This window comes from Pan paniscus, chromosome 9 (assembly GCF_029289425.2).
Source record: "Pan paniscus chromosome 9, NHGRI_mPanPan1-v2.0_pri, whole genome shotgun sequence".
Classification (NCBI taxonomy): Eukaryota; Metazoa; Chordata; class Mammalia; order Primates; family Hominidae; genus Pan; species Pan paniscus.
The window spans coordinates 3,067,480-3,089,424 of record NC_073258.2 but is presented as its reverse complement, the minus strand read 5'-3'; the positions used below and the strand labels follow the sequence as shown (position 1 = coordinate 3,089,424).

Here is a 21,945-nt window from a genome sequence, read left to right as displayed (position 1 = left end):
CGGCGGGAACCGGCGAAACCCGCGGCACTAAGCTCTCTCTGAGAGGCAGAATTGCGCCGGCCGCCGGCGAGAATCTGCCTAGAGCCGTCCAGCCCTGTCGGCCGGGGACGACAGCCGCCTCAGCCTGTCAAGACAGTGAGGAGAGCAGGGGCCGAGTCTCTCGGAAGCCCTCGTGAGGACTCGGACCTATTCGGACTGATTCGGCTTCCCACTTCGGGGAACTTCGACCCTCCTCGGTTCAGGACTCGGTCTCGGCTCGGCGGCTTCGTGCAGGTTCGGCTTCTACTCGGGCAGCCTCGGTTCGCCTCGGCTCCGCTCCGCGGGCGGACTCGGCTCGGCTCTGCTCGGCGGCTGGCTGCCTTTTCGGTCCCTATTCGGGCGGCGGCTTCGGGCGGCCTCGGCCCAGCTCGGGCGTCCTCTTCGGGTCCCGCTTCGGGCTCCGCGACCGGCGCTTCGGGCGGCCCCGGACGGCGCCTTCGGGAAGGCTCGGCGGAGTCCGGATGGAGGACTCGGACTCGGCGGCAAAGCAGCTGGGCCTGGCTGAGGCGGCGGCGGTGGCGGCCGCGGCCGCTGTGGCGGCGGCGGCCGCGGCCGCGGCAGGAGGCGAGGCGGAGGAGCCGGTGCTGAGCAGGGACGAGGACTCGGAGGAGGACGCAGACTCGGAGGCGGAGCGGGAGACGCCGCGGGTCACGGCAGTGGCGGTGATGGCGGCGGAGCCCGGGCACATGGACATGGGCGCCGAGGCCCTGCCCGGCCCCGACGAGGCCGCCGCTGCCGCAGCCTTCGCAGGCAAGTGCGCCCGCCGGCCTCTCGCCTCGTCCGGTTCCCGCGCGCCTACCCCGCGCGCCTGTCCCGCACAACTGTCCCAGGTGACCAGCCCGCCACACCTGTCCTTCACACCTGCTCCACGTGACCAGCCCGCTCCACCCGCCCCGCACACCTGCCCCTCACACCTGCCCCACGTGACTAGCTCGCCCCTCACATCTGCCCCTCACACCTGCCCCACCCGCCCCTCACACTTTCCCCACATACCTGCTCCAGGTGACCAGCCTGCCCCACCTGCCACAAATACCTGCCTCGCACACCTGCTCGACGTTTCCAGCCTTCCCCACCTGCCCCACGTGATCGGCCTGCCCTACCTGCCCCGCACACCTGCCCCACATACCTGCCCCAGGTGACCAGCCTGCCCCACCTACCCCAAACACCTGCCCCGCACACCTGCCCCTGGTGACCTGCCCAGCCTCACCTGACCTGGCCCTGCCCTGCACACACCTGCCCCCTGCCCCCCTTTTCTTTGTGGCAGCCCCGCCTCCTACTGGTCCCCCCTGTGCAGCTCTGCCCCTGCCCTGCCTTCGTCCATCCTGGCTCCCCCAACCTGTCCTGGAGAAGCCCTGGGGTGGGTGGGCACCTGTGGTCACCAGGAACCCCCCACTTCCTGAGGGCCAGTTCAGGCATGACCTGAGCGCTGGGGAGCCAGGGGTGGGCAGCCTGCTGGAGGCCATGATGCCAGAGGTCAGCGTGGCTGTGTGGTGGCCCAGGGGGGCTGCGGAGCCACCTGTGCAGGCTCCCCTCCCAGTCCTCCCTCTTCCTCTTGCCTTTTTCCCTAAGGACCTGCTGCTCCTGCCCCGCTTCCTGTCGGGCTTCCTTTGGGGAGGCTGCTGTGGCTTTCCAGTCCATATTTTTATATAAGCTGCTTATAGTTTCTTGCCACACAGGTCAGTCTCCTTCTCAGGCTCCAAAACACTGGGAGCCCGGGGCAGAGCTCACAGATGCCCTACGGGGCTGGTGCCGTCCACCCACCTCCTGTGTCCCGCCCTTGTGTCAGTGGGGCATAGACTTCCCCACCCACTGGCTTCCTAACGCACTGTATTCTTCCCTATTGGAGTTCCCGAGTGTCCCCCAGGGACTCACAGCTCAGTGTTGAGACCCTTGGGAGGAGCTTCTTGTTGCGTTGTGAGGCACTTTTCCCCTACGGAGCTTTGCGGGTTGAGGAACTGGATCCCAGTCCTGGTGTGCTGGGTATGTCAGGGCATTGCGTGTGCTCTGGGTGCTTGTTCGGCCTGGGGGCTGGGTGGGGGCCAGCAGCGTCTGGGCTGCCCTTGGTCAGCTGAGTGGCCCTCGAAGGCAAAGGGGTCACTGCTGCTTGTTTGGTTGGTTAAGAAAAAAAAGTGAGGGAAGGCTTTGTGACTCTCAGGGGTTGGCGTTCATCGCTAAACTCTGGTTTGACATTGGGATTTGGAGCCATGAGGTTGATTTCAGGTTTTTGTCATTTTTGCACGTATTTTTCTGAATGCATAAAAGAAAAATGATGCTGTTCATCATGATGTCAGACAAATGTGTTGACGTGTGTTTTCTTCTGAAAAATATGGTAGTTGTGTTTTGATGTGGTAAAAGCACTTTAATACTTTTTAAAAATTACGAACAGCTGAAGTCAAGTGGTTTCCAGGTTTAAGTAACTCAGCAGGACACGCTGCCGCCTGAGGAGGCTTTGGGCGGCTGCTCCCAGGGCTGCCATGGGCCTGGCGTTCAGCACTTACTGTGGCCGCGCGCCACATGCCGGGGCTCGTGGTGCTGAGAGGCGAGGATGAGTGAACTGTGCGCCTGGTGTGGTCTGGTCGTGGAGACAGACAGCAAACATGCCTTTTTTTTTTTTTGAGACGGAGTTTCGCTCTTGTTGCCCAGGCTGGAGTGCAATGGTGTGATCTCAGCTCACCGCAACCTCCCGCCTCCCGGGTTCAAGTGATTCTCCTGCCTCAACCTCCCGAGTAGCTGGGATTACAGGCATGTGCCACCACGCCCGGCTAATTTTGTATTTTTAGTAGAGATGGGGTTTCTCTATGTTGGTCAGGCTGGTCTCGAACTCCTGACCTCAGGGGATCCGCCCGCCTCGGCATCCCAAAGTGCTGGGATTACAGGCGTGAGCCACCGCGCCCGGCTGCAAACAGGCATTTTTAGGGCAGTTTGGTGAGTGCTGGGTTAATGGTATGGTCAGGACTCATTCAACCAGTATCTTTTAAGCATCTGCTGTGTGCCAGAGATTGCCCTGGACACAGGACATTCTAGAACTCTGGGTGACAGAAGAGCCACTTGCTTGGCCTAGGAGCATCACAGGAAGACTTTGCAGAGGCAGAGAGGAGGGTGTGGGGGTGTTGGCGGCAGAAAGTGTTTCTCTAGAAACACTCCAGCATGTAGAGGCTGGAGCTGCAGGACCTATCTGGGATGACAGGGGCAGGAGGTGGGGTGCAGCTGACCTCTGTAGTAACTGCCCTGTGTGCAGATGCTGCTGGAGGGCCTGTCTGCATGCCAGGGGGCTGAGTTCCATGTTGTAGGGGGTGCGGTGGGGTGGCACCAAGGGACATAGGCAGGTTAGATGTACTTTTTAGGAGGAAGGGGTCAGAGACCAAGGGCAATGGCCGTGAGCATGGGGCCGAGGTCACCTGACGATGGTGGCCTGACCCCTGCGGTGGAGGAGAGGCAGGAATGGAGCTACAAGAGTGGGTCCAGGAGGTGTCCTCACCTGCGGGGAGGCCGAGAGCTCCTCGTAGGCATAGGGCACACCTGACCAGCAGAACACACAGCTGTGCCGCAGAAGGAGATAGAAGCCCCGTGGTGGTTTGGTAGAGCTGGGGCTGGCTGGGGTGGCGGGTTTGTTGTATGCATTTTTTACTGCACGTAAAAGGCTTTACTGGGGAAGAATAGATTTCCTCTCTTTTTCCTGGAAGAGCCGAATGACTTAGACAATGGAATAGAAGTGTAGGTCGAGCGTGTTCATGGAAGTGTTAAGATCTTCCTGGTTACAAGGGCACACACCTGAGGGGGAGTCACTTTGTTTGAAGCACCTGAGCGAGGCTGTTCCCTTTGTCCATTCTGGCTTTCGTTGCTTGTTAAATGAGGCTCCTTCTGTTGCAGAGGTGACCACAGTGACAGTGGCCAACGTGGGGGCTGCTGCAGACAATGTCTTCACCACGTCTGTGGCGAACGCGGCATCCATCTCAGGACATGTTCTGGTAAGCTGCTCCGAGGGGCACAGCCCAGGGCGGGTGGTGCCACGCTGGGGGCCTCGGGCTTCCCCGAGGCTCTCCCGGGGTTCAGCCCGCTGTGTGAACGTCTGCTCTGTGAGCTGGGGAGGGACGCGCTGGCTCGCTCTGCTCTCAGAGGCCTTCGGGCTGTGCTAGGGGTGGGAGAAATTACAGCTGAGGTAGAAGCTGCCTCGGAAGGCCAGGTGAAGAGTCCACCTCGTCAGATGGGCTTGTGGCCTGCGTCGGGCGGGGACTCCCAGCTCCCGACCCAGCCCAGGCTGCTGTCCGGCCACGGTTCCGCCTCTGCCCGAGGCCCGGCCCTGCCTGTGCTCCTTATTCTATAGCTGCAGGGCCAGCTGAAAGAAGCAAGGCGTTTCCCTCCCCCATATCCTGTTCTCGTAGCATTTATGGTGCAGTCTCCCACGCCTGACTGCTGTCTACTTAGAAAACTGCTGAAAGCCAGTTGCATTTCAAATAGTGTCTGTGCCACCTTCAGAGCCCTTTCGTGATCATGTTTTATCAGCTTGTTTTATGTTTTGTGTGTGGGGCCTTCGGCGATCTGGGGACATCTGGTCAACCAGGGCAGGCAACCTTGTTTCCAAGTGGCAGATGCCAGGGTGGGTCCAGTCTCCAGAAAGGGATTTTCCCTGGGACCACTGGCACCTGTTACTTGTAGTCTTTTCAGCCTTGGTCACATACCTGGGACATCATCTCCATATACCTGAAAGCAGAGTGGTTATTTGTTTGTTTTGTTTTTGAGACAGGGTCTTGCTCTGTCACCTAGACTGGAGTGCAGTGGTGCGATCTCGGCTCATTGCAACCTCCGCCTCCTGGGTTCAAGCCATTCTTGTGCCTCAGCCTCCTGAGTAGCTGGGATTACAGGCGTGTGCCACCATGCCAAGCTAATTTTTGTATTTTTAGTAGAGACAGGTCACCATGTTGTCCAGGCTGGCCTCAAACTCCTGACCTCAGGTGCCCGCCTTGACCTCACAAAGTGCTGGGATTATAAGGATTATAGGTGTGAGCCACCACACCCGGCCGGAAAGCACAGTTATTGTTAGAATGGCAGCAAACAGAAAACTTGTGAAGGACTTCAGTAAAAACATAAGAAACTTGGAAACCCTCTCCCCTGCCCTCCCCTGCCCTCCCCTGCCCTCCCCTGCCCTCCCCTGCCCTCCCCTGCCCTCCCCTCCCCTCCCCTCCCCTCCCCTCCCCTCGTCTCCCCTCCCCTCCTCTCCCTTTTTGACAGAGTCTTTCTCTGTTGCCCAAACTGGAGTGCAGTGGAGTGATCTCAACTCACTGCAACCTCCACCTCCTGGGTTCGCCATGTTGTCCAGGTGGTCTCAAACTCCTGACCTCAGGTAGCTACCATCTCGGCCTCCCAATGTGCTGGGATTACAGGCATGAGCCACCGCACCCAGCCCAGAAACTTGGTTTATTTCTGGTGGGTGTGAGAACACACACAAGCTGACCCATGGCCACGTGGCGATCTGTGTTTTCAGTCAGGCTGCTCTTGCCTGGCAGCGGGGTCTGGGCCCCTCCTCATTTCCCAGGAGGGGCTGAAGCCCAAGGCACCTGTGGGTGCCTGGAACGTGCTGACGTCATGGAGCGGGGGTGTCCTGCAAGTGCCTGAGGCTGGTCTTCTCCCCTCCAGGCCAGGAAGACCAGAGACTGGTGTGTTCCTGTTTGGAAACTGACGACAAAGCGGGGCACGGTCTGAAATAACTGTGTGTTCCCTTCCTAAGAAAAATACTCTGTGACTCTTAAACAAACACAAGACATTCCTTTTCTCCAGTGAAGAGCTGCAGGTCTTTGGTGACTCAGGCACAGCAGTAGGACCCCCTGTGTGAGCCCAGGCGTCAGGCATGTGTGTTGGGAGTCCCTCCACTCCATGATAAACTTCTACTCAAGTGCTCTGATTTGACAGTGACATTTTCAGATGTAGGAAACAGTTGTCGGCTGGGCGCGGTGGCTCCTGCCTGTAATCCCAGCACTCTGGGAGGCCGAGATGGGCAGATCATGAGGTCAGAAGATCGAGACCATCCTGGCTAACACGGTGAAACCCCATCTCTACTAAAAAAAAAAAAAATGCAAAAAATTAGCCTGGTGTGGTGGTGGGCGTGTGTAGTCCCAGCTACTTAGGAGGCTGAGGCAGGAGAATGGTGTGAACCCGGGAGGCGGAGCTTGCAGTGAGCCGAGATGGCGCCACTGCTCTCCAGCCTGGGTGACAGAACGAGTCTCCGTCTCAAAAAAAAAAAAAAAAAAGAAAAAGAAAAAAAGAAACAGTTGTCTTCTCGCTTTGCCTCGGTTGGTTTTGTATTCAGAATGAAAACCTTGGGGCACCCAGAACACTGGGTTCAGACAGGCCCCTGGAAGTCTCTGGTCTGCCCCACCGCGGGGTGAACAGAGCCTGCAGGCCAGAGTTTGCCGGATGACTTGGCCAAGGTAGGGTTCAAGTTCCAGCAGTGGTGTGTGGGCATGGGGACTCTGGCTTCCTGTGGCGGGGTCTGTGCCGCCTGAAGGCTGATTTTGGAAGCAGGCAGCAGTTGCAGCAGCTTCAGCCAGTGTGGAAATGTGGTTTTGACGCCCTGGTCTCCAGTTGCCATCTGTAAGGGGGTCTGGAGGGCGGTCCTGCACAAGGCCTTGTCTGTGGCGGCCAACTCGGTCTGTTGGAAACTCTGCATGAAGACGGTGACCTTGTGGGAGCTGCTCAGGTGGAAGGGAGGGTGTTTCTTGTTTGTGGAGCACCTTTCTTCCTTCCCTTTGACAAATGATGGCAAGCATTTTCCTCAGCACCACACAGACTTCGGCATTGTCTGTTCTTGTTCTTGGCTCTGTTTTCAAGTCTTTGAGAGGTATCTTTGGAAAAGATATGGGGTGCCTAGGTGAGCATCCCTTCTTGGTGAGAACAGCCAGAGAGCCCTGCTGGAGGACGGCCCAGCTGGGCTCAGTGACACGCCTGGTGTCACTCTCGGACGTGACCTGACGGAGCGGTTTTTCCTTCTAGTCTGGTAGGACGGCCCTTCAGATCGGGGACAGCCTGAACACCGAAAAAGCGACACTGATTGTCGTCCACACGGATGGGAGCATCGTGGAGACCACCGGGCTGAAAGGCCCGGCAGCTCCCCTCACCCCAGGTACAGCGGTGCCTGCACCCCAGGCCTCGGGCAAAACACGTTTCAGAATAGCTAGAATTTATTTCAGGGATTTATTTACTTGTTTCTTTTTGTGGTAAATTTGGAATATCAACTATTAATAGATTTTAAGTAAAAGCATTGGAATTTTCCTGGCCAAGAAGTTTTTCCGCCGTTGAAGGAGGTGGCGCTACCGGGGAGGTGGTGTCTGAGATGAGAGTGTACTATGCTTCCCAGTGTCCGGCCTCTCACCTTCAAACACTTTCTCTGCCCAAGGTCCTCAGTCTCCTCCAACCCCTCTGGCTCCCGGCCAAGAAAAAGGTGGAACTAAATACAACTGGGACCCTTCTGTGTACGACAGTGAGCTGCCCGTACGGTGCCGGAACATCAGCGGCACTCTGTACAAGAACAGGCTCGGCTCAGGTGAGGACTGCCACTTCAGACTCCAAAGTTGTATTCCCCTTTGTAACCCCTCTAGCATAAATTGGGGGCTGAGAAAGATGAAAATCATGGCACCTAGAACTAGTTAAGAAGACAGGGCTGGGCGCGGTGGCTGATGCCTGTAATACCAGCACTTTGGGAAGCCGAGGCGGGTGGATCACGAGGTCAGGAGATCGAGACCATCCTGGCTAACATGATGAAAACCCGTCTCTACTAAAAATACAAAAAATTAGTGGAGCGTGGTGGCAGGCGCCTGTAGTCCCATAGTCCCAGCTACTCGGGAGGCTGAGGCAGGAGAATGGCGTGAACCCAGGAGGCAGAGCTTGCAGTGAGCTGAGATCACGCCACTGCACTCCATCCTGGGCGACAGAGCAAGACTCCGTCTCAACAACAACAACAACAAAAAAACAAGACAAAAGGTGCAGGTGACACCCAGTTCCTGTGAACTGAGCTGAGGCCTGGGAGAGGCACGGGACAGGGCTGCGCCCAGGAACCATCTGGGGGTGAAAAGCCATCATGACCCAGGGGACAGGAGACAAGCGAGAAGAAGCGGGAGGGAGGCAGGACTGGGACGTGTTCCTCAAGTTGCCAGGTTAGCTTGGGACTTGTAGATGAAGGCTCTGGAAGTGGGTACCAGAGGTGCTCAGTGTGGGACCTGGTTGAGCTTGCACTGCCTGTGGACAGCGGGTGGAGAGATCACGTAGGGGGTCAGAGGCACAGGCTGCAAAGGCAGACCCGTGGTGGACCTGTCAGGGCCAAGTATGTGGGTGGGTGAGATCACATGAGCCGCTGGGGCGCTGGTGCTGGTGGAGGGGTTGAGGAGGCGCCAGGAGGTAGGCAGTGGCAGAGGTGACGTTCCCACCTGCCATCATCGTGACTGCTGCCCTTCCTTGCAGGCGGCCGGGGACGGTGCATCAAGCAGGGGGAGAACTGGTACAGTCCCACCGAGTTTGAGGCCATGGCAGGAAGAGCCAGCAGTAAGGACTGGAAAAGAAGCATTCGCTACGCGGGCCGACCCTTGCAGTGCCTCATCCAGGTATCGTCCGCGACCTCACCTGTGCTCAGCACACAGTTCAGACGTGGGGCCCTCTGAGGCGGCCCAGCCAGAGGGAGGGCACAGACCACGGGGTCAGACAAATGGGGTTTGCAGCCTCCACCTGCTGTCTGTGTGGCCTTGGGCGAGTGATTTACCCTCTCATGTTTCAGTTTCCGGGTCTTTCACGTGGGGATGACGATGATCGTGACCCTGTGAGGATTGTTGGGAGAAGTGCATGAGGTCACAGCGCCTGGCACAGAGTAGCTGCAGAAAGGGGGCGTGTCAAATACACAAAAAATGAAAACAGTAGAAGTTAAGATAATCGCTTCTGTTTGAATGCGTGTGACCCTTTCAAAGTCACCTAACTTCTCGTCAGTCTACTAAGAAAAGAGGACTTCTAATTCCTATTCCAGTTTAGCTCCTTGGGTGTTGTTAAGGAAGCAATTCCTGTAGAGACTTTTGCAAATCTTGAAAGGAAAGAGGTAGGTCCTGCCACCAATAATGGCATTGTGAAAAGGAGAAGGCTCTGGAAATTACTGTTTTTGTGGTTTTTTTTTTTTTTTTTTTTGAGACAGAGTCTCACCCTGTTGCCCAGGCTGGAGTGCAGTGGCTTGATCTTGGCTCACAGCAACCTCCACCTCCCAGGCTCAGAGGATTGTCCCACCTCAGCCTCCTGAGTAGCTGGGATTACAGGTACCTGCCACCACACCTGGCTTTTTTTTTTTTTTTTTAAATTTTCAGTAGAGATGGGGTTTCACCATGTTGGCCAGGCTGGTCTTGAAGTCCTGACCTCAGGTGATCTGCCTGCCTCGGCCTCCCAAAGTGCTGGGATTACAGGTGTGAGCCACAGTACCCGGCCTATTTTTTTTGTATTTTTTAATAGGGACAGGGTTTCACCACGCTGGCCAGGCTAGTCTCGAACTCCCGACCTCAAGTGAGCCACCTGCCTCGCCTCTCAAAGTGCTGGGATTACAGGCGTGAGCCACAATACCCGGCCTAATTTTTGTATTTTAATGGAGACCAACCATGTTGGTCAGGTTGGTCTTGAACTCCTGACCTTAAGTGAGCCACCTGCCTCGGCCTCCCAAAGTGCTGGGATTACATGTGTGAGCCACCACACCTGGCCTGGGCATTACCTGATTTCTCACAATTTTTTTTTTTTTTTTGAGGCAAAGGCCTCCCTCTGTTGCCCAGGCTGGAGTGCAGTGGTGCGATCTCAGCTCACTGTAACCTCTGCCTCCCGGGTTCAAGCGATCCTCCTGCCTGAGCCTCCCAGGTAGCTGGGACTATGGGCATGCGCCACCATGCCCAGCTAATTTTTGTATTTTTAGCAGATACGAGGTTTCACCATGTTGGCCAGGCTGGTCTCCAGCTCCTGAGCTCAGGTTGTCTGCCTGCGTCGGCCTCTCAAAGTCCTGGGATTACAGGCATGAGCCACCATGCCCGGCCCCGATTTTGCAGAATTTTTATCTTTATGAGGTTGGGCACGGTGGCTTACGCTTGTAATCCCAGCACTTCGGGAGGCCGAGGCGGGCAGATTGCTTGAGGCCAGGAGTTCGAGACCAGCCTGGTCAACATGGCAAAACCTGTCTCAACTAAAAATACAAAAATTAGCTGGGTGTGGTGGTGCAAACCTATAATCCCAGCTTCTTGGGAGGCCGAGGCATGAGAATTGCTTGCGCCGGGGAGGTAGAGGTTGCACTGAGCCGAGAACGTGCCACTGCACTCCAGCCTGGGCAACCCAACAAGACTCTGTCTCAAAAAAAAAAAAAAAGAATTTTTATATTTATGAATGGTAGGTAAGTGGTAAAAGTGGTTGAAATCTTCTATTATTGAATGATTCACATTTAGGGGCTGACTTGCTAATGCGTGGTGGTTCTTTTCACATCTCAGGATGGGATCTTAAACCCTCACGCTGCCTCTTGCACCTGTGCTGCCTGCTGCGACGACATGACCTTAGTAAGTGGCCAGCGTGTCTGGAACAGGATGACTTGGTGGGGCTGGGGGCGGCTGAGTGGGTCCCACAGCCCTTGACCTCTCGGCTGTTTCCCTCCTGCCCTCTGCCTTGGAGAGAGACACTGTCCTCACTTCTCCTGGGTTGCTCTGTTCCCTCCTCCCTGATACGTCACAGTGAATCCTGATGTCTCGATGGGGAACACGTGGTTGGCCCCCAAGATGTTGCTCAAAGAACATTTGTGGAAACCTTAAATAATGAAAAGCGGTTATAATGTCACCGCCTTAACTCTAAAACTAAACATACACGCTTTTCCTTGTATGCATGCCATTTTATATTCCTCATTTTGTAACATGTCAGAAAAATGCTACTGTAAACTTATTCATGTGTAGAGCTTTTAACGCCTTTTTGACGTATTTCCTTATTCTAAATTCTTAACTGCTTCACAAAGACCCAAAATAATTTTTCTTTCTTTTTTTTTTTCTGAGACGAAGTCTCATTCTGTCGCCCACACTGGGATGCAGTGGCACGGTCTCGGCTCACTGCAACCTCCGCCTCCTGGATTCAAGCACTTCTCCTGCCTCAGCCTCCCGCGTAGCTGGGATTACAGGCATGCGCCACAATGCCCGGCTAATTTTTGTATTTTTAGTAGAGATGGAGTTTTGCCATGTTGGTCAGGCTGGTCTCAAACTCCTGACCACATGTGATCCGCCCGCCTCAGCCTCCCAAAGTGTTGAGATTACAGGCGTGAGCCACTGCACCTCAAAAAAAAAAAAAAAAAAAGAGCATGGAGAGACCTACCGTGTTCTTGGGGTGAAACACTAAACATCCTAGAATTGTGTAGTTGATATATAGATTTCATGTGATTCTAGTGGAAAAAACAGTTTTGTGAACGTAAAATAATTTTGAAGTTGATTGGGAAAAGCCAGTCGGTGAGACTCTTAGAGACGCTGCAGGAGTAAAGGAGCCGGGAGGAGGCGTCGGTCTCATTGGCAGTTGAGCCTGCAGGTAGATCATTTGCAGGGGCTCCAACACTGAAGTACTTAGATGTCAGTCTAGGAAATCATGTACAGGGTTTGTACGTGGAAGGTACTAAAGAAAATGCTGAAGAGAGAGACCAGGGAAGATTGAAATACGTCAAAAGACGTCCTGCGCCCGTGGATTAGAAGACTCAGTAAAGATGCGACTTTTTCCCAAGTTGATTCGTAGGTTTAACACAATGACTATCAAAATCCCAGCAGGATTCTTTTTAGATGCAGACAAGCTGATTCTAAAATTTTCATAGAAAGGTAAAGGAAATAAAAAAGCCAAAACAGTTTTGAAATAAAAGTTTAAAATGGGCGGAATCACATTGCAGGGTCTTAAGACTTACTGGCTCGTGACACTAATCAAGATAGTGTGGCACTGGCAGAGGGAGAGACCCCACGATCTGGGTCAGACTAGAGTGTCATAGTAGACTCCAGCAAATGGCCTTGGAGCGACAGGACGTTCATCAGCAGAGACAAAGGATGACCTAAACTTCACACTTGCTACAAAAATGAATTCAAAATGGGTCATCGATCTAAAGTGAAAGGTGAAACTATAACATTTTTAGGAGAAGACACATTGGAAAATCTTCCTGACCTGGAGTTAGAACTAGGATTTCTTGGATTGGACTTCATCAAATTTTAGAACTTTTGGCTTCCGCTTGGGGAGTGGTGGTGTGATGAGCTCAGTGGACCAACTCTCCAGAGAAATAACTAGTGAAAATTGTGAAAAAATAACCCCCTAAGGTCTCCAGAAATTGTCCTAGGGGCGTACAGCAAATAAACCTCCAAGAAAATGTAGTAAGTCTTGGAAAGAGCAGTGAGGATTGTGACGTTTGAGCTACGACCAGCTCCTTCCCTCCCTTTCTGCCCCCAGCTCCCTATGGTGGAGGCTCCATTGTGGGTGGTTGTGACCAAGAAAACGGTTCCCACTCCTTGCAGTTCCCGGTGAAGGGATATGGTATCTCACTGGGAGGGGCAGGCCACCAGCATTTCTCAACCCCTTCAGCTCTAAGTTGCAGTAAATTCCTGGGAAGTGTGACTGAAAATCTCTTCAGTCAGCCCCACTCAGAGGGCAGAGGCTTTACCCAGGCATGGGAGGCCAAGCATACGGAGCCCCAATTTCCATCAACCCACATTGCCCATAGGGTGGGGTGTCCATGCGGTGAGAGGCTGCTGCCCCCCACACAGAACCCGGCTAATGCAACAGAATTCCCTCTGATAGACTCAGGCACTCTTCCTGCCTCTAGGTCTATAGTAGGGGCTCAGACATTCAGCCCAAAAGAGAGAGAGGCCGTAAGAACAGAGCTCCAAAACCCCTCCCAAAGGAACTGACTTGATTTGAAACAGTATGGGGATGTTCAAGCCTAAAAGTGCCCTGGAAAACAATGGACATTTTGATGGTAAGCAGTTAAGAGGAGGCCGGCAGTTCCATTAGAGCAAGAAACTAAACTGTAGGTCAGCAGGTTTACCAGAGAGGCGAGGAAAGCCACAGCGAAGAACCCATCTGGGAAACCGACCTTCAAGATCGAACCTCTCAGTAAAGAAGCCCTAATTTAATTGGCTCAGACAGTGGAGCAGTGTGTGCCCCAGGGCACTGTTGAAAGTAATGGAGCAGGCAGCTGGCAGTTAGTTGATTCTGACACTTGACTAAACCAACAGCTTAACAGAGATCAGGGAGAGCGACAGCCAAAACCCCCACCACCAAAGGTGATTGCACCCCACCCAGGGCCGAGCCCTCAGAGGAGCAGCAGCCACGGCCGCCACAGGAGAACAGGCTCAGTAAGACAGTCCAGCCCCGGTACCTGAGTAATAAACAAGCTGACAGCAGCAAGGATCCCAGAGAAAGGAGGACTGCTTTCCACTGTTGCTACAATGTATCACCTGCGGTGTCTGATTCTTAACAAAAGATGATAAGACATGCAAAGAGCCTTGAACCATACACAGGAAGAAAGCAGGCAACAGAAATTGCCTGGAGAGGTCCGGATGTTGGGGTTAACAGGAAAAAGCTTTAAAATGGCCATCCTCAGTATGTTCAGAGGACTGAAGGAAACCACAGCTAGAGATTGCATGGAAGGTCTGAAGACACTGTCTCCTCACTGGAGAATGTCAATGAAGAGATATAAATTATTTAAAAAAAAAAAAAGTCGGCCGGGCGTGGTGGCTCACACCTGTAATCCTAGCACTTTGGGAGGCCGAGGCGGGCAGATCACGAGGTCAGGAGAACGAGACCATCCTGGCTACCATGGTGAAACCCCGTCTCTACTAAAAATACAAAAAACTAGCCAGGCTTGGTGGCGGGTGCCTGTAGTCCCAGCTACTCGGGAGGTTGAGGCAGGAGAATGGCATGAACCCGGGAGGCAGAGCTTGCATTGAGCCCAGACTGTGCCACTGCACTCCAGCCTGGGCAACAGAGCGAGACTCTGTCTCAAAAAAAAAAAAAAAAAAAAGAAAGAAAATTAGCCGGGTGTGGTGACACATGCCTGTAATCCCAGCTACTCAGGAGACTAAGGCAGAATCACTTGAACCTGGGAGGCGGAGGTTGCAGTAAGCCAAGATGGCGCCACTGCACTCCAGCGTGGGCAGCTAGAGTGAAACTCCGTCTCAAAAAAGAAAAAGAGGTGGGATCTTTAGGGGCGCTTACCATCTTAATGTGGTCTCACCATGTGACTCACACACCCCGCGGTGCCCCCACTTAAGGAGGAGTTGCAAGCGCAGCATAGCTTTTGCACACATGAAGGTGGTGGCCTCTCTCCTTTCTCCCCCAGAGTGGCCCAGTCAGGCTTTTTGTGCCTTACAAAAGGCGCAAGAAGGAGAATGAACTGCCCACAACTCCCGTGAAGAAGGACTCCCCCAAGAACATCACATTGCTTCCAGCCACCGCGGCTACCACCTGTGAGTTTGAGAAAACACAGCTCTAGTTTACTGAGGGGACCTGAGTGCATTGCCTTCTCTCATCACCACTCCCACGGCCACTGCGGGATTCTCATTTCTAAAGCACATTGCGTGGCCAGAGGAATTCCAACGCCGTCACACTCCTTTGCAGTGCGTCCCCCGGGTGGGAAGGGGTGTCCCAGTGCCCAGCTCGGTCTTGCTTCCCTGGGACCCGGACACTGTTGGCCTTGTCCTGGGCTGTTTCCCAGTGTGAGTGAGCATGGCTGAGTGCCCAGCACACGCTCAGGGGACGTTTCCTGACAAGGGCGTCCTTGGTGAGGGATTCTCAGTGCCCTGGACGAGGGCTGCGGAGAGCTCTGTGGGTCTTTCTCTGTGGCCGGGCTGGAGGGCGGCGTCAGGATCCCGGCTCGCTGCAGCCTCGGCCTCCCAGGCTCAGGCACTCCTCCCACCTCAGCCTCCCAAGTAGCTGGGACCACAGGCACGTGCCACCATGCCCAGCTAATGTTTTTATTTTTTTGTACAGACAGGATTTAAATGGGGAGAGGTAGCAATGGGAGAAAATGTCTTTGTAATAGGCTTTTGTTAACTAATATAAGTCTGGGTTTTTGCATTTATAGAGTAAGGTCTTTCTAAAACACCCTGTCAGCTCCTTCCTGAGGCCCTGGGTGGTGGGTGCAGGAAGAGTCCCACAGCAGCAGAGTCTCAAGATCTGTCGCCAGGATTTTTTTTTGAGCTGGAGAGGCAGCCTTGCTGTGGGACACAGGGCAGCCTTGCTGTGGGACACGGCTGCTTTTTACCTTCAGCTTGGATTAAATATTTTTTCTTAATTCGAACCACAAAGTACTTAAAAATCACTGAAAGTTTTATTTTATGTTTGTTTTCTGGCTGGGCAGCACATTTCCATGGTTCACAGTTTAAACAGTGAACAATTGGTGGTGGCAAGTTGCCATCCTGGCCATCCTGGTTTTCTCCTGTGAGGTCTTCTCCAAGGTCTGGGATTTCCCCCGTGTCCTTCACATGGGAGGGTACAGTTACCACTGCCCGCCCTTCAGCCCAGGCCCCCACAAGGATTGGCGCCCGCGGGTGGCACGGGACCTGTGTGCCGTGGGCGCCACTGCCTGGCCGCGTGAAATGTGCTTCTGCCTTTCCAGTCACCGTGACCCCCTCAGGACAGATCACGACCTCGGGGGCACTGACCTTTGACCGAGCGTCCACGGTAGAGGCCACTGCTGTCATATCAGAGAGTCCGGCCCAGGGCGACGTCTTCGCAGGGGCCACAGGTGAGCTGCTCCAGTGCCTGCCTGACGCGTCGTCAGCATATCCCTGTCTGTGACATCACATCCCCGACGCCACATTGGGCTGCGTAGGCTGCTGGGTGCCTCGAGAGGGGCCTTGAACCAGGCGTTTGTTGGTGGGGACAGCGTGTGAGCCACGTCAGGTGGGCGGTGCAGTGTGGATGGGGTTGGCGTGTGGCAGTGGGTTACTTGTGACAGATGCCAGAGCTGGCAAAGCTGAAAATACTCTCTGTCTGCCGGCTCCTGCTTTTGACTGCAGTTGTGCAACAGAAATGCAGCCTAGCTGGTTGTGTGCTGGAGAATATTCTAGAAGCCACACTGAGGAAAATAAAGGAAAGAGGTAGAACTGATTTTTTTTTTTTTTGAGGTGGAGTCTCGCTCCATCCCCCAGGCTGGAGGGCAGTGGCATGATCTCAGCTCATTGCAAGCTCCGCCTCCCGGGTTCACACCGTTCTCCTGCCTCAGCCTCCCAAGTAGCTGGGACTACAGCGCCTGCCACCATGCCCAGCTAATTTTTTTTTGGTATTTTTAGTAGAGACAGCGTTTCACCATGTTAGCCAGGATGGTCTCTATCTCCTGACCTCGTGATGCGCCCGTCTTGGCCTCCCAAAGTGCTGGGATTACAGGCGTGAGCCACCGCGCCCGGCCTGATTTTTACAATCTATTTTATTTCACCTGATATAGCCCCAATCCTATTATGTCAACAATTCAGGCTCACCACATTTCAGGGGCTCAGTAGCCATGTGTGGCCATAAGCTACTATGTGTACTGAATGGCGCAGCCATACAGCGTGATATTTAGAGTCTGCTGTGCAGACAACCATCCCGAGGCTCCCTGTCCTTTTTCTCCCCAACAGTCCAAGAGGCCAGCGTGCAGCCCCCATGCAGGGCCAGCCACCCTGAGCCTCACTACCCCGGCTATCAGGACAGCTGCCAGATCGCACCGTTTCCAGAAGCTGCGTTGCCAACGTCACATCCCAAAATAGGTAGGTTTGAAAGAATTCACACATGTACAGGTTATTGTCCTCAGAATTGCTTCCAATGAAAGAATTCCTAAGTGAAATGGGATTCATTTTGGTTTGTTTTGTTGTTTTTGTTGATGCATTAGATCAGTGGCTGGTAAAGTGTGGCCCACTGCCTATGTTTGTAAATAAAGTTTTACTGACACACAGCCACGTCCATTCATGTGTGTGCTGTGGAAGTTGCTTTTGGTACAGCAGCAGGGCACGCCCCTAGAAACCAGTTGGCCTGTGAAACCTGAAGTTCTTTCTGGTGAGTTTGCTGTTGTCCTCTTGAGGGTAGACACTCCCCAGTGGCAGGTCTTGGTCTCTCCAGAGCTGGCATAGACATTCGGTATCTGGTGAAAGAAAGAAAAACCAAGGCCTAAATGTGGCCTAAATCTTTAAAATGACGATACACTGTAAATGCATTCTAACTTTGATTTTTTGTTTAACTGCACTTCTATTTTTTTGAGACGGAGTCTCGCTCTATTGCCCAGGCTGGGGTGCAGTGGCGCAATCTTGGCTCACTGCAACCTCTGCCTGGTTCAAGTGATTCTCCTGCCTCAGCCTCCCAGGTAGCTGGGATTACAGATCTCGAACTCCTGACCTCAAGTGATCCATCCGCCTCAGCCTCCCAAAGTGCTGGGATTACAGGTGTGAGCCACCACATGCAGCCAAGATTTCTGTATAATTATACTTTTTTTTTTTTTTTTTTTTGAGACAGAGTGTCACTCTGTCGCCCAGGCTGGAGTGCAGTGGTGCGATCTCGGCTCACTGCAACCTCTGCCTGCCAGGTTTAAGCAATTCTCCTGCCTCAGCCTCCTGAGTAGCTGGGACTACAGGTGCACGCCACCATGCCCAGCTAATTTTTTGTTGTTGTTGTATTTTTAGTAGAGATGGGGTTTCACCATGCTGGTCAGGCTGGTCTCAAACTCCTGACCTCATGATCCACCTGCCTTGGCCTCCCAAAGTGCTGGGATTACAGGCGTGAGCCATCGCGCCCAGCCATCATTATACTTTTTTAAAGGGTGCATATGATCAATACATGATTGATTGAACCCTCCCCTGCTGGTGGCAAATGCATGTTTTCCATTTTTCACTGTCACAGACAGCGCAAGAAACTTGTTCATGAAAAACTTACCTTTTCATTTTCATTTGCTTGTTTCATTATTCTCTCTTTTGCCTATCTAAACTCTTTCCATCTTTAAAGCTTACCTCAGGGCTGGGCGTGGTGGCTCATCCTTTTTTTGTTTTTTTTTTGAGATGGAGTCTTGATCTGTTGCCCAGGCTGGAGTGTAGACTTCAGGCACGCGCCACCATGCCCGGCTAATTTTTGTATTTTTAGTAGAGATGGGGTTTCACCGTGTTGGCCAGGATGGTCTTGATCTCTTGACCTTGTGATCTGCCTGCTTTGGCCTCCCAAAGTGCTTGGATTACAGGCGTGTGGCTCACCTGTTTAATCCCAGCACTTTAGGAGGCCGAGGCCAGGAGTTTGAGACCGGCCTGGGCAACATAAGGAGACCCCATCTCTATTAACTGGAAAAAAAAAAAAAAAAGTGTGGGGTGGGTGTTGGTGAAGTATTTATACCAAGAAATCAGCAAATGCTTGAAATCAGAGCTTTTTCTCCAGGAGGGCTGGGGTTCGCATCGACCGCTTGCCCCTGGTACAAGGTGTGCATGTGGCTCCTGGATCTCTGTCCCCAGGTGCCCTTGGTGGGCAGAAGTCAGAAATGTTCTCATGTGCACGTGTGCGTGTTTGTGCTCCAAATCTGTGTGTGTTGAAAGCCATGAGTTTGCCCCAGTGTCTCTAGTTCCAGTGCAGAACCTCAGGGTTTGTGCTAGTTCCTTTGTAACTTTCTTCTCCAATTGTAAGAAACCCCGCTGGGCGTGGTGGCTCACGCCGGTAATCCCAGCACTTTGGGAGGCCGAGGCGGGTGGATCACCTGAGGTCAGGAGTCCAAGACCAGCCTGACCAACGTGGAGAAACCCCATCTCTACTAAAAATACAAAATTAGCCAGGCCTGGTGGCAGATGCCTGTAATCCCAGCTACTCGGGAGGCTGAGGCAGGCGAATCACTTGAACCCGGGAGGGCAGTGAGCCAAGATGATGCCACCGCCCTCCAGCCTGGGCGACACAGCGAGACTCTGATTTAGCCACTTCCCTCCCCTGGTCATTGTCCACGGCGCTGATTCTGTGAACATTTCGGGGTCCAGCAGCCGCATTCAGATGAGTTGTACAACGTGGAGCTGGGTGGGTGGAGCAGGAAGGGATGGGACATCCTCCTGCCTGTGTTGCCTGCTGGGGGGATGTCAGGCTGAGTGCTCGGGGATGTCAGGTGCTGGGGGGATGTCAGGCTGAGTGCTCGGGGATGTCAGGTGCTGGGGGGATGTCAGGTGCTGGGGGATGTCGGGTGCTGGGGGGATGTCAGGTGCTGGGGGGATGTCAGGTGCTGGGGGGATGTCGGGTGCTGGGGGATGTCGGGTGCTGGGGGGATGTCAGGCTGAGTGCTCGGGGATGTCAGGTGCTGGGGGGATGTCAGGTGCTGGGGGATGTCGGGTGCTGGGGGGATGTCAGGTGCTGGGGGGATGTCAGGTGCTGGGGGGATGTCGGGTGCTGGGGGATGTCGGGTGCTGGGGGGATGTCGGGTGCTGGGGGGATGTCGGGTGCTGGGGGGTGTCGGGTGCTGGGGGGATGTCGGGTGCTGGGGGGATGTCGGGTGCTGGGGGGATGTCGGGTGCTGGGGGGTGTCGGGTGCTGGGGGGTGTCGGGTGCTGGGGGGATGTCGGGTGCTGGGGGGATGTCGGGTGCTGGGGGATGTCGGGTGCTGGGGGGTGTCGGGTGCTGGGGGGTGTCGGGTGCTTGGGGGTGTCGGGTGCTGGGGGGTGTCGGGTGCTGGGGGGTGTCGGGTGCTGGGGGGATGTCAGGCTGAGTGCTCGGGGATGTCAGGTGCTGGGGGGGTGTCAGGTGCTGGGGGGGTGTCGGGTGCTGGGGGGGTGTCGGGTGCTGGGGGGGTGTCGGGTGCTGGGGGGGTGTCGGGTGCTGGGGGGTGTCGGGTGCTGGGGGTGTGTCGGGTGCTGGGGGTGTGTCGGGTGCTGGGGGTGTGTCGGGTGCTGGGGTGTGTCGGGTGCTGGGGGGTGTCGGGTGCTGGGGGGGTGTCGGGTGCTGGGGGGGTGTCGGGTGCTGGGGGGGTGTCGGTTGCTGGGGGGGTGTCGGGTGCTGGGGGGGTGTCGGGTGCTGGGGGGGTGTCGGGTGCTGGGGGGATGTCAGGCTGAGTGCTCGGGGATGTCAGGTGCTGGGGGGATGTCAGGTGCTGGGGGGGTGTCAGGTGCTGGGGGGATGTCAGGTGCTGGGGGGATGTCCGGTGCTGGGGGGATGTCCGGTGCTGGGGGGATGTCAGGCTGAGTGCTCGGGGATGTCAGGCTGAGTGCTCGGGGATGTCAGGTGCTGGGGGGATGTCAGGTGCTGGGGGGATGTCGGGTGCTGGGGGGATGTCGGGTCCTGGGGGGATGTTGGGTGCTGGGGGGATGTCAGGCTGAGTGCTCGAGGATGTCAGGTGCTGGGGGGATGTCAGGTGCTGGGGGGATGTCAGGTGCTGGGGGGATGTCGGGTGCTGGGGGGATGTCGGGTGCTGGGGGGATGTCGGGTGCTGGGGGGATGTCGGGTGCTGGGGGGATGTCGGGTGCTGGGGGGATGTCGGGTGCTGGGGGGATGTCGGGTGCTGGGGGGATGTCAGGCTGAGTGCTCGAGGATGTCAGGTGCTGGGGGGATGTCAGGTGCTGGGGGGATGTCGGGTGATGGGGGGATGTCAGGCTGAGTGCTCGGGGATGTCAGGTGCTGGGGGGATGTCAGGCTGAGTGCTCGGGGATGTCAGGTGCTGGGGGGATGTCGGGTGCTGGGGGGATGTCGGGTGCTGGGGGGATGTTGGGTGCTGGGGGGATGTCGGGTGCTGGGGAGATGTCGGGTGCTTGGGGATGTCACGTCCTGGGGCGATGTCAGGTGCTGGGGGGTGTCAGGTGCTGGGGGGTGTCAGGTGCTGGGGGGTGTCAGGTGCTGGGGGGTGTCAGGTGCTGGGGGGGATGTCAGGTGCTGGGGGGGATGTCAGGTGCTGGGGGGTGTCGGATGCTGGGGGTTGTCGGGTGCTGGGGGTTGTCGGGTGCTGGGGGGATGTCGGGTGCTGTGGGGAAGTCGGGTGCTGGGGAGATGTCGGGTGCTGGGGGGATGTCGGGTGCTGGGGGGGATGTCGGGTGCTGGGGGGATGTCGGGTGCTCGAGGTTGTCGGGTGCTGGGGGTTGTCGGGTGCTGGGGGGTTTCGGATGCTGGGGTTGTCGGGTGCTGGGGGATGTCGGGTGCTCGGGGGATGTCGGGTGCTGGGGGGATGTCGGGTGCTGGGGAGATGTCGGGTGCTGGGGGGGATGTCAGGTGCTTGGGGATGTCGGGTGGTGGGGGTGTCGGGTGCTGGGGGGGTGTCAGGCTGCGTGCTGGGAGGTGTCAGGTGCTGGGGGGTGTCAGGTGCTGGGGGGGATGTCAGGTGCTGGGGGGTGTCGGATGCTGGGGGTTGTCGGGTGCTGGGGGGATGTCGGGTGCTGGGGGGATGTCGGGTGCTGGGGGATGTCGGGTGCTGGGGGGTGCCGGGTGCCCCGGGGGATGTCGGGTGCCGGGGGGGTGTTGGGTGCCGGGGGGTGCCGGGTGCCCCGGGGGATGTCGGGTGCCGGGGGGGTGTTGGGTGCCGGGGGGTGCCGGGTGCCCCAGGGGATGTCGGGTGCCGGGGTATGTCAGGCTGCGTGCTGGGGGATGGCAGGTGCTGGGGGGATGTCAGGTGCTGGGGGGTGTCAGGTGCTGGGGGGATATCAGGCAGTGATTTGTTGTTTGCTGGTCAGTTTTTTACCCGACTTCCCAACATTGCGTGAGAGTTTTCTTTTCTTTTTTGAGATGGAGTCTCACTCTGTCACCCAGGCTTGAGTCCACTGGCACGATCTCGGCTCACCGCAACTTCCGCCTCCCGGGTTCAAATGATTCTCATGCCTCAGCCTCCCAGGTAGCTGGGATTATAGACGCTTCCACGCCTAGCTAATTTTTGTAATTTTTGGTAGAAATGGGGTTTCGCCATGTTGACCAGGCTAGCCTCGAACTCCTGACCTCAAGGGA

At 55.6% G+C, this 21,945-nt stretch overlaps 1 protein-coding gene across 2 annotated transcripts in view; it reads left to right on the top strand.

The window, feature by feature from the left end:
- The first annotated feature begins 147 nt into the window (after window positions 1-147).
- Window positions 148-21,945, top strand: part of DEAF1 (DEAF1 transcription factor) — a 63,756-nt gene continuing 41,958 nt past the window's right edge. Inside the window, exons 1-9 of one of the 2 annotated variants that reach the window (XM_034931845.3) lie at window positions 148-789; window positions 3,910-4,007; window positions 7,027-7,156; window positions 7,430-7,576; window positions 8,491-8,630; window positions 10,524-10,589; window positions 14,378-14,504; window positions 15,656-15,784; window positions 16,656-16,784. In XM_034931845.3, coding sequence (XP_034787736.1) covers window positions 501-789; window positions 3,910-4,007; window positions 7,027-7,156; window positions 7,430-7,576; window positions 8,491-8,630; window positions 10,524-10,589; window positions 14,378-14,504; window positions 15,656-15,784; window positions 16,656-16,784 — 1,255 coding nt within the window. In that variant the 5' untranslated portion in view covers window positions 148-500. Of the gene's footprint in view, window positions 790-844; window positions 870-3,909; window positions 4,008-7,026; window positions 7,157-7,429; window positions 7,577-8,490; window positions 8,631-10,523; window positions 10,590-14,377; window positions 14,505-15,655; window positions 15,785-16,655; window positions 16,785-21,945 lie in introns of those variants that run through there. The other variant, XM_034931846.3, reaches the window with a different exon arrangement.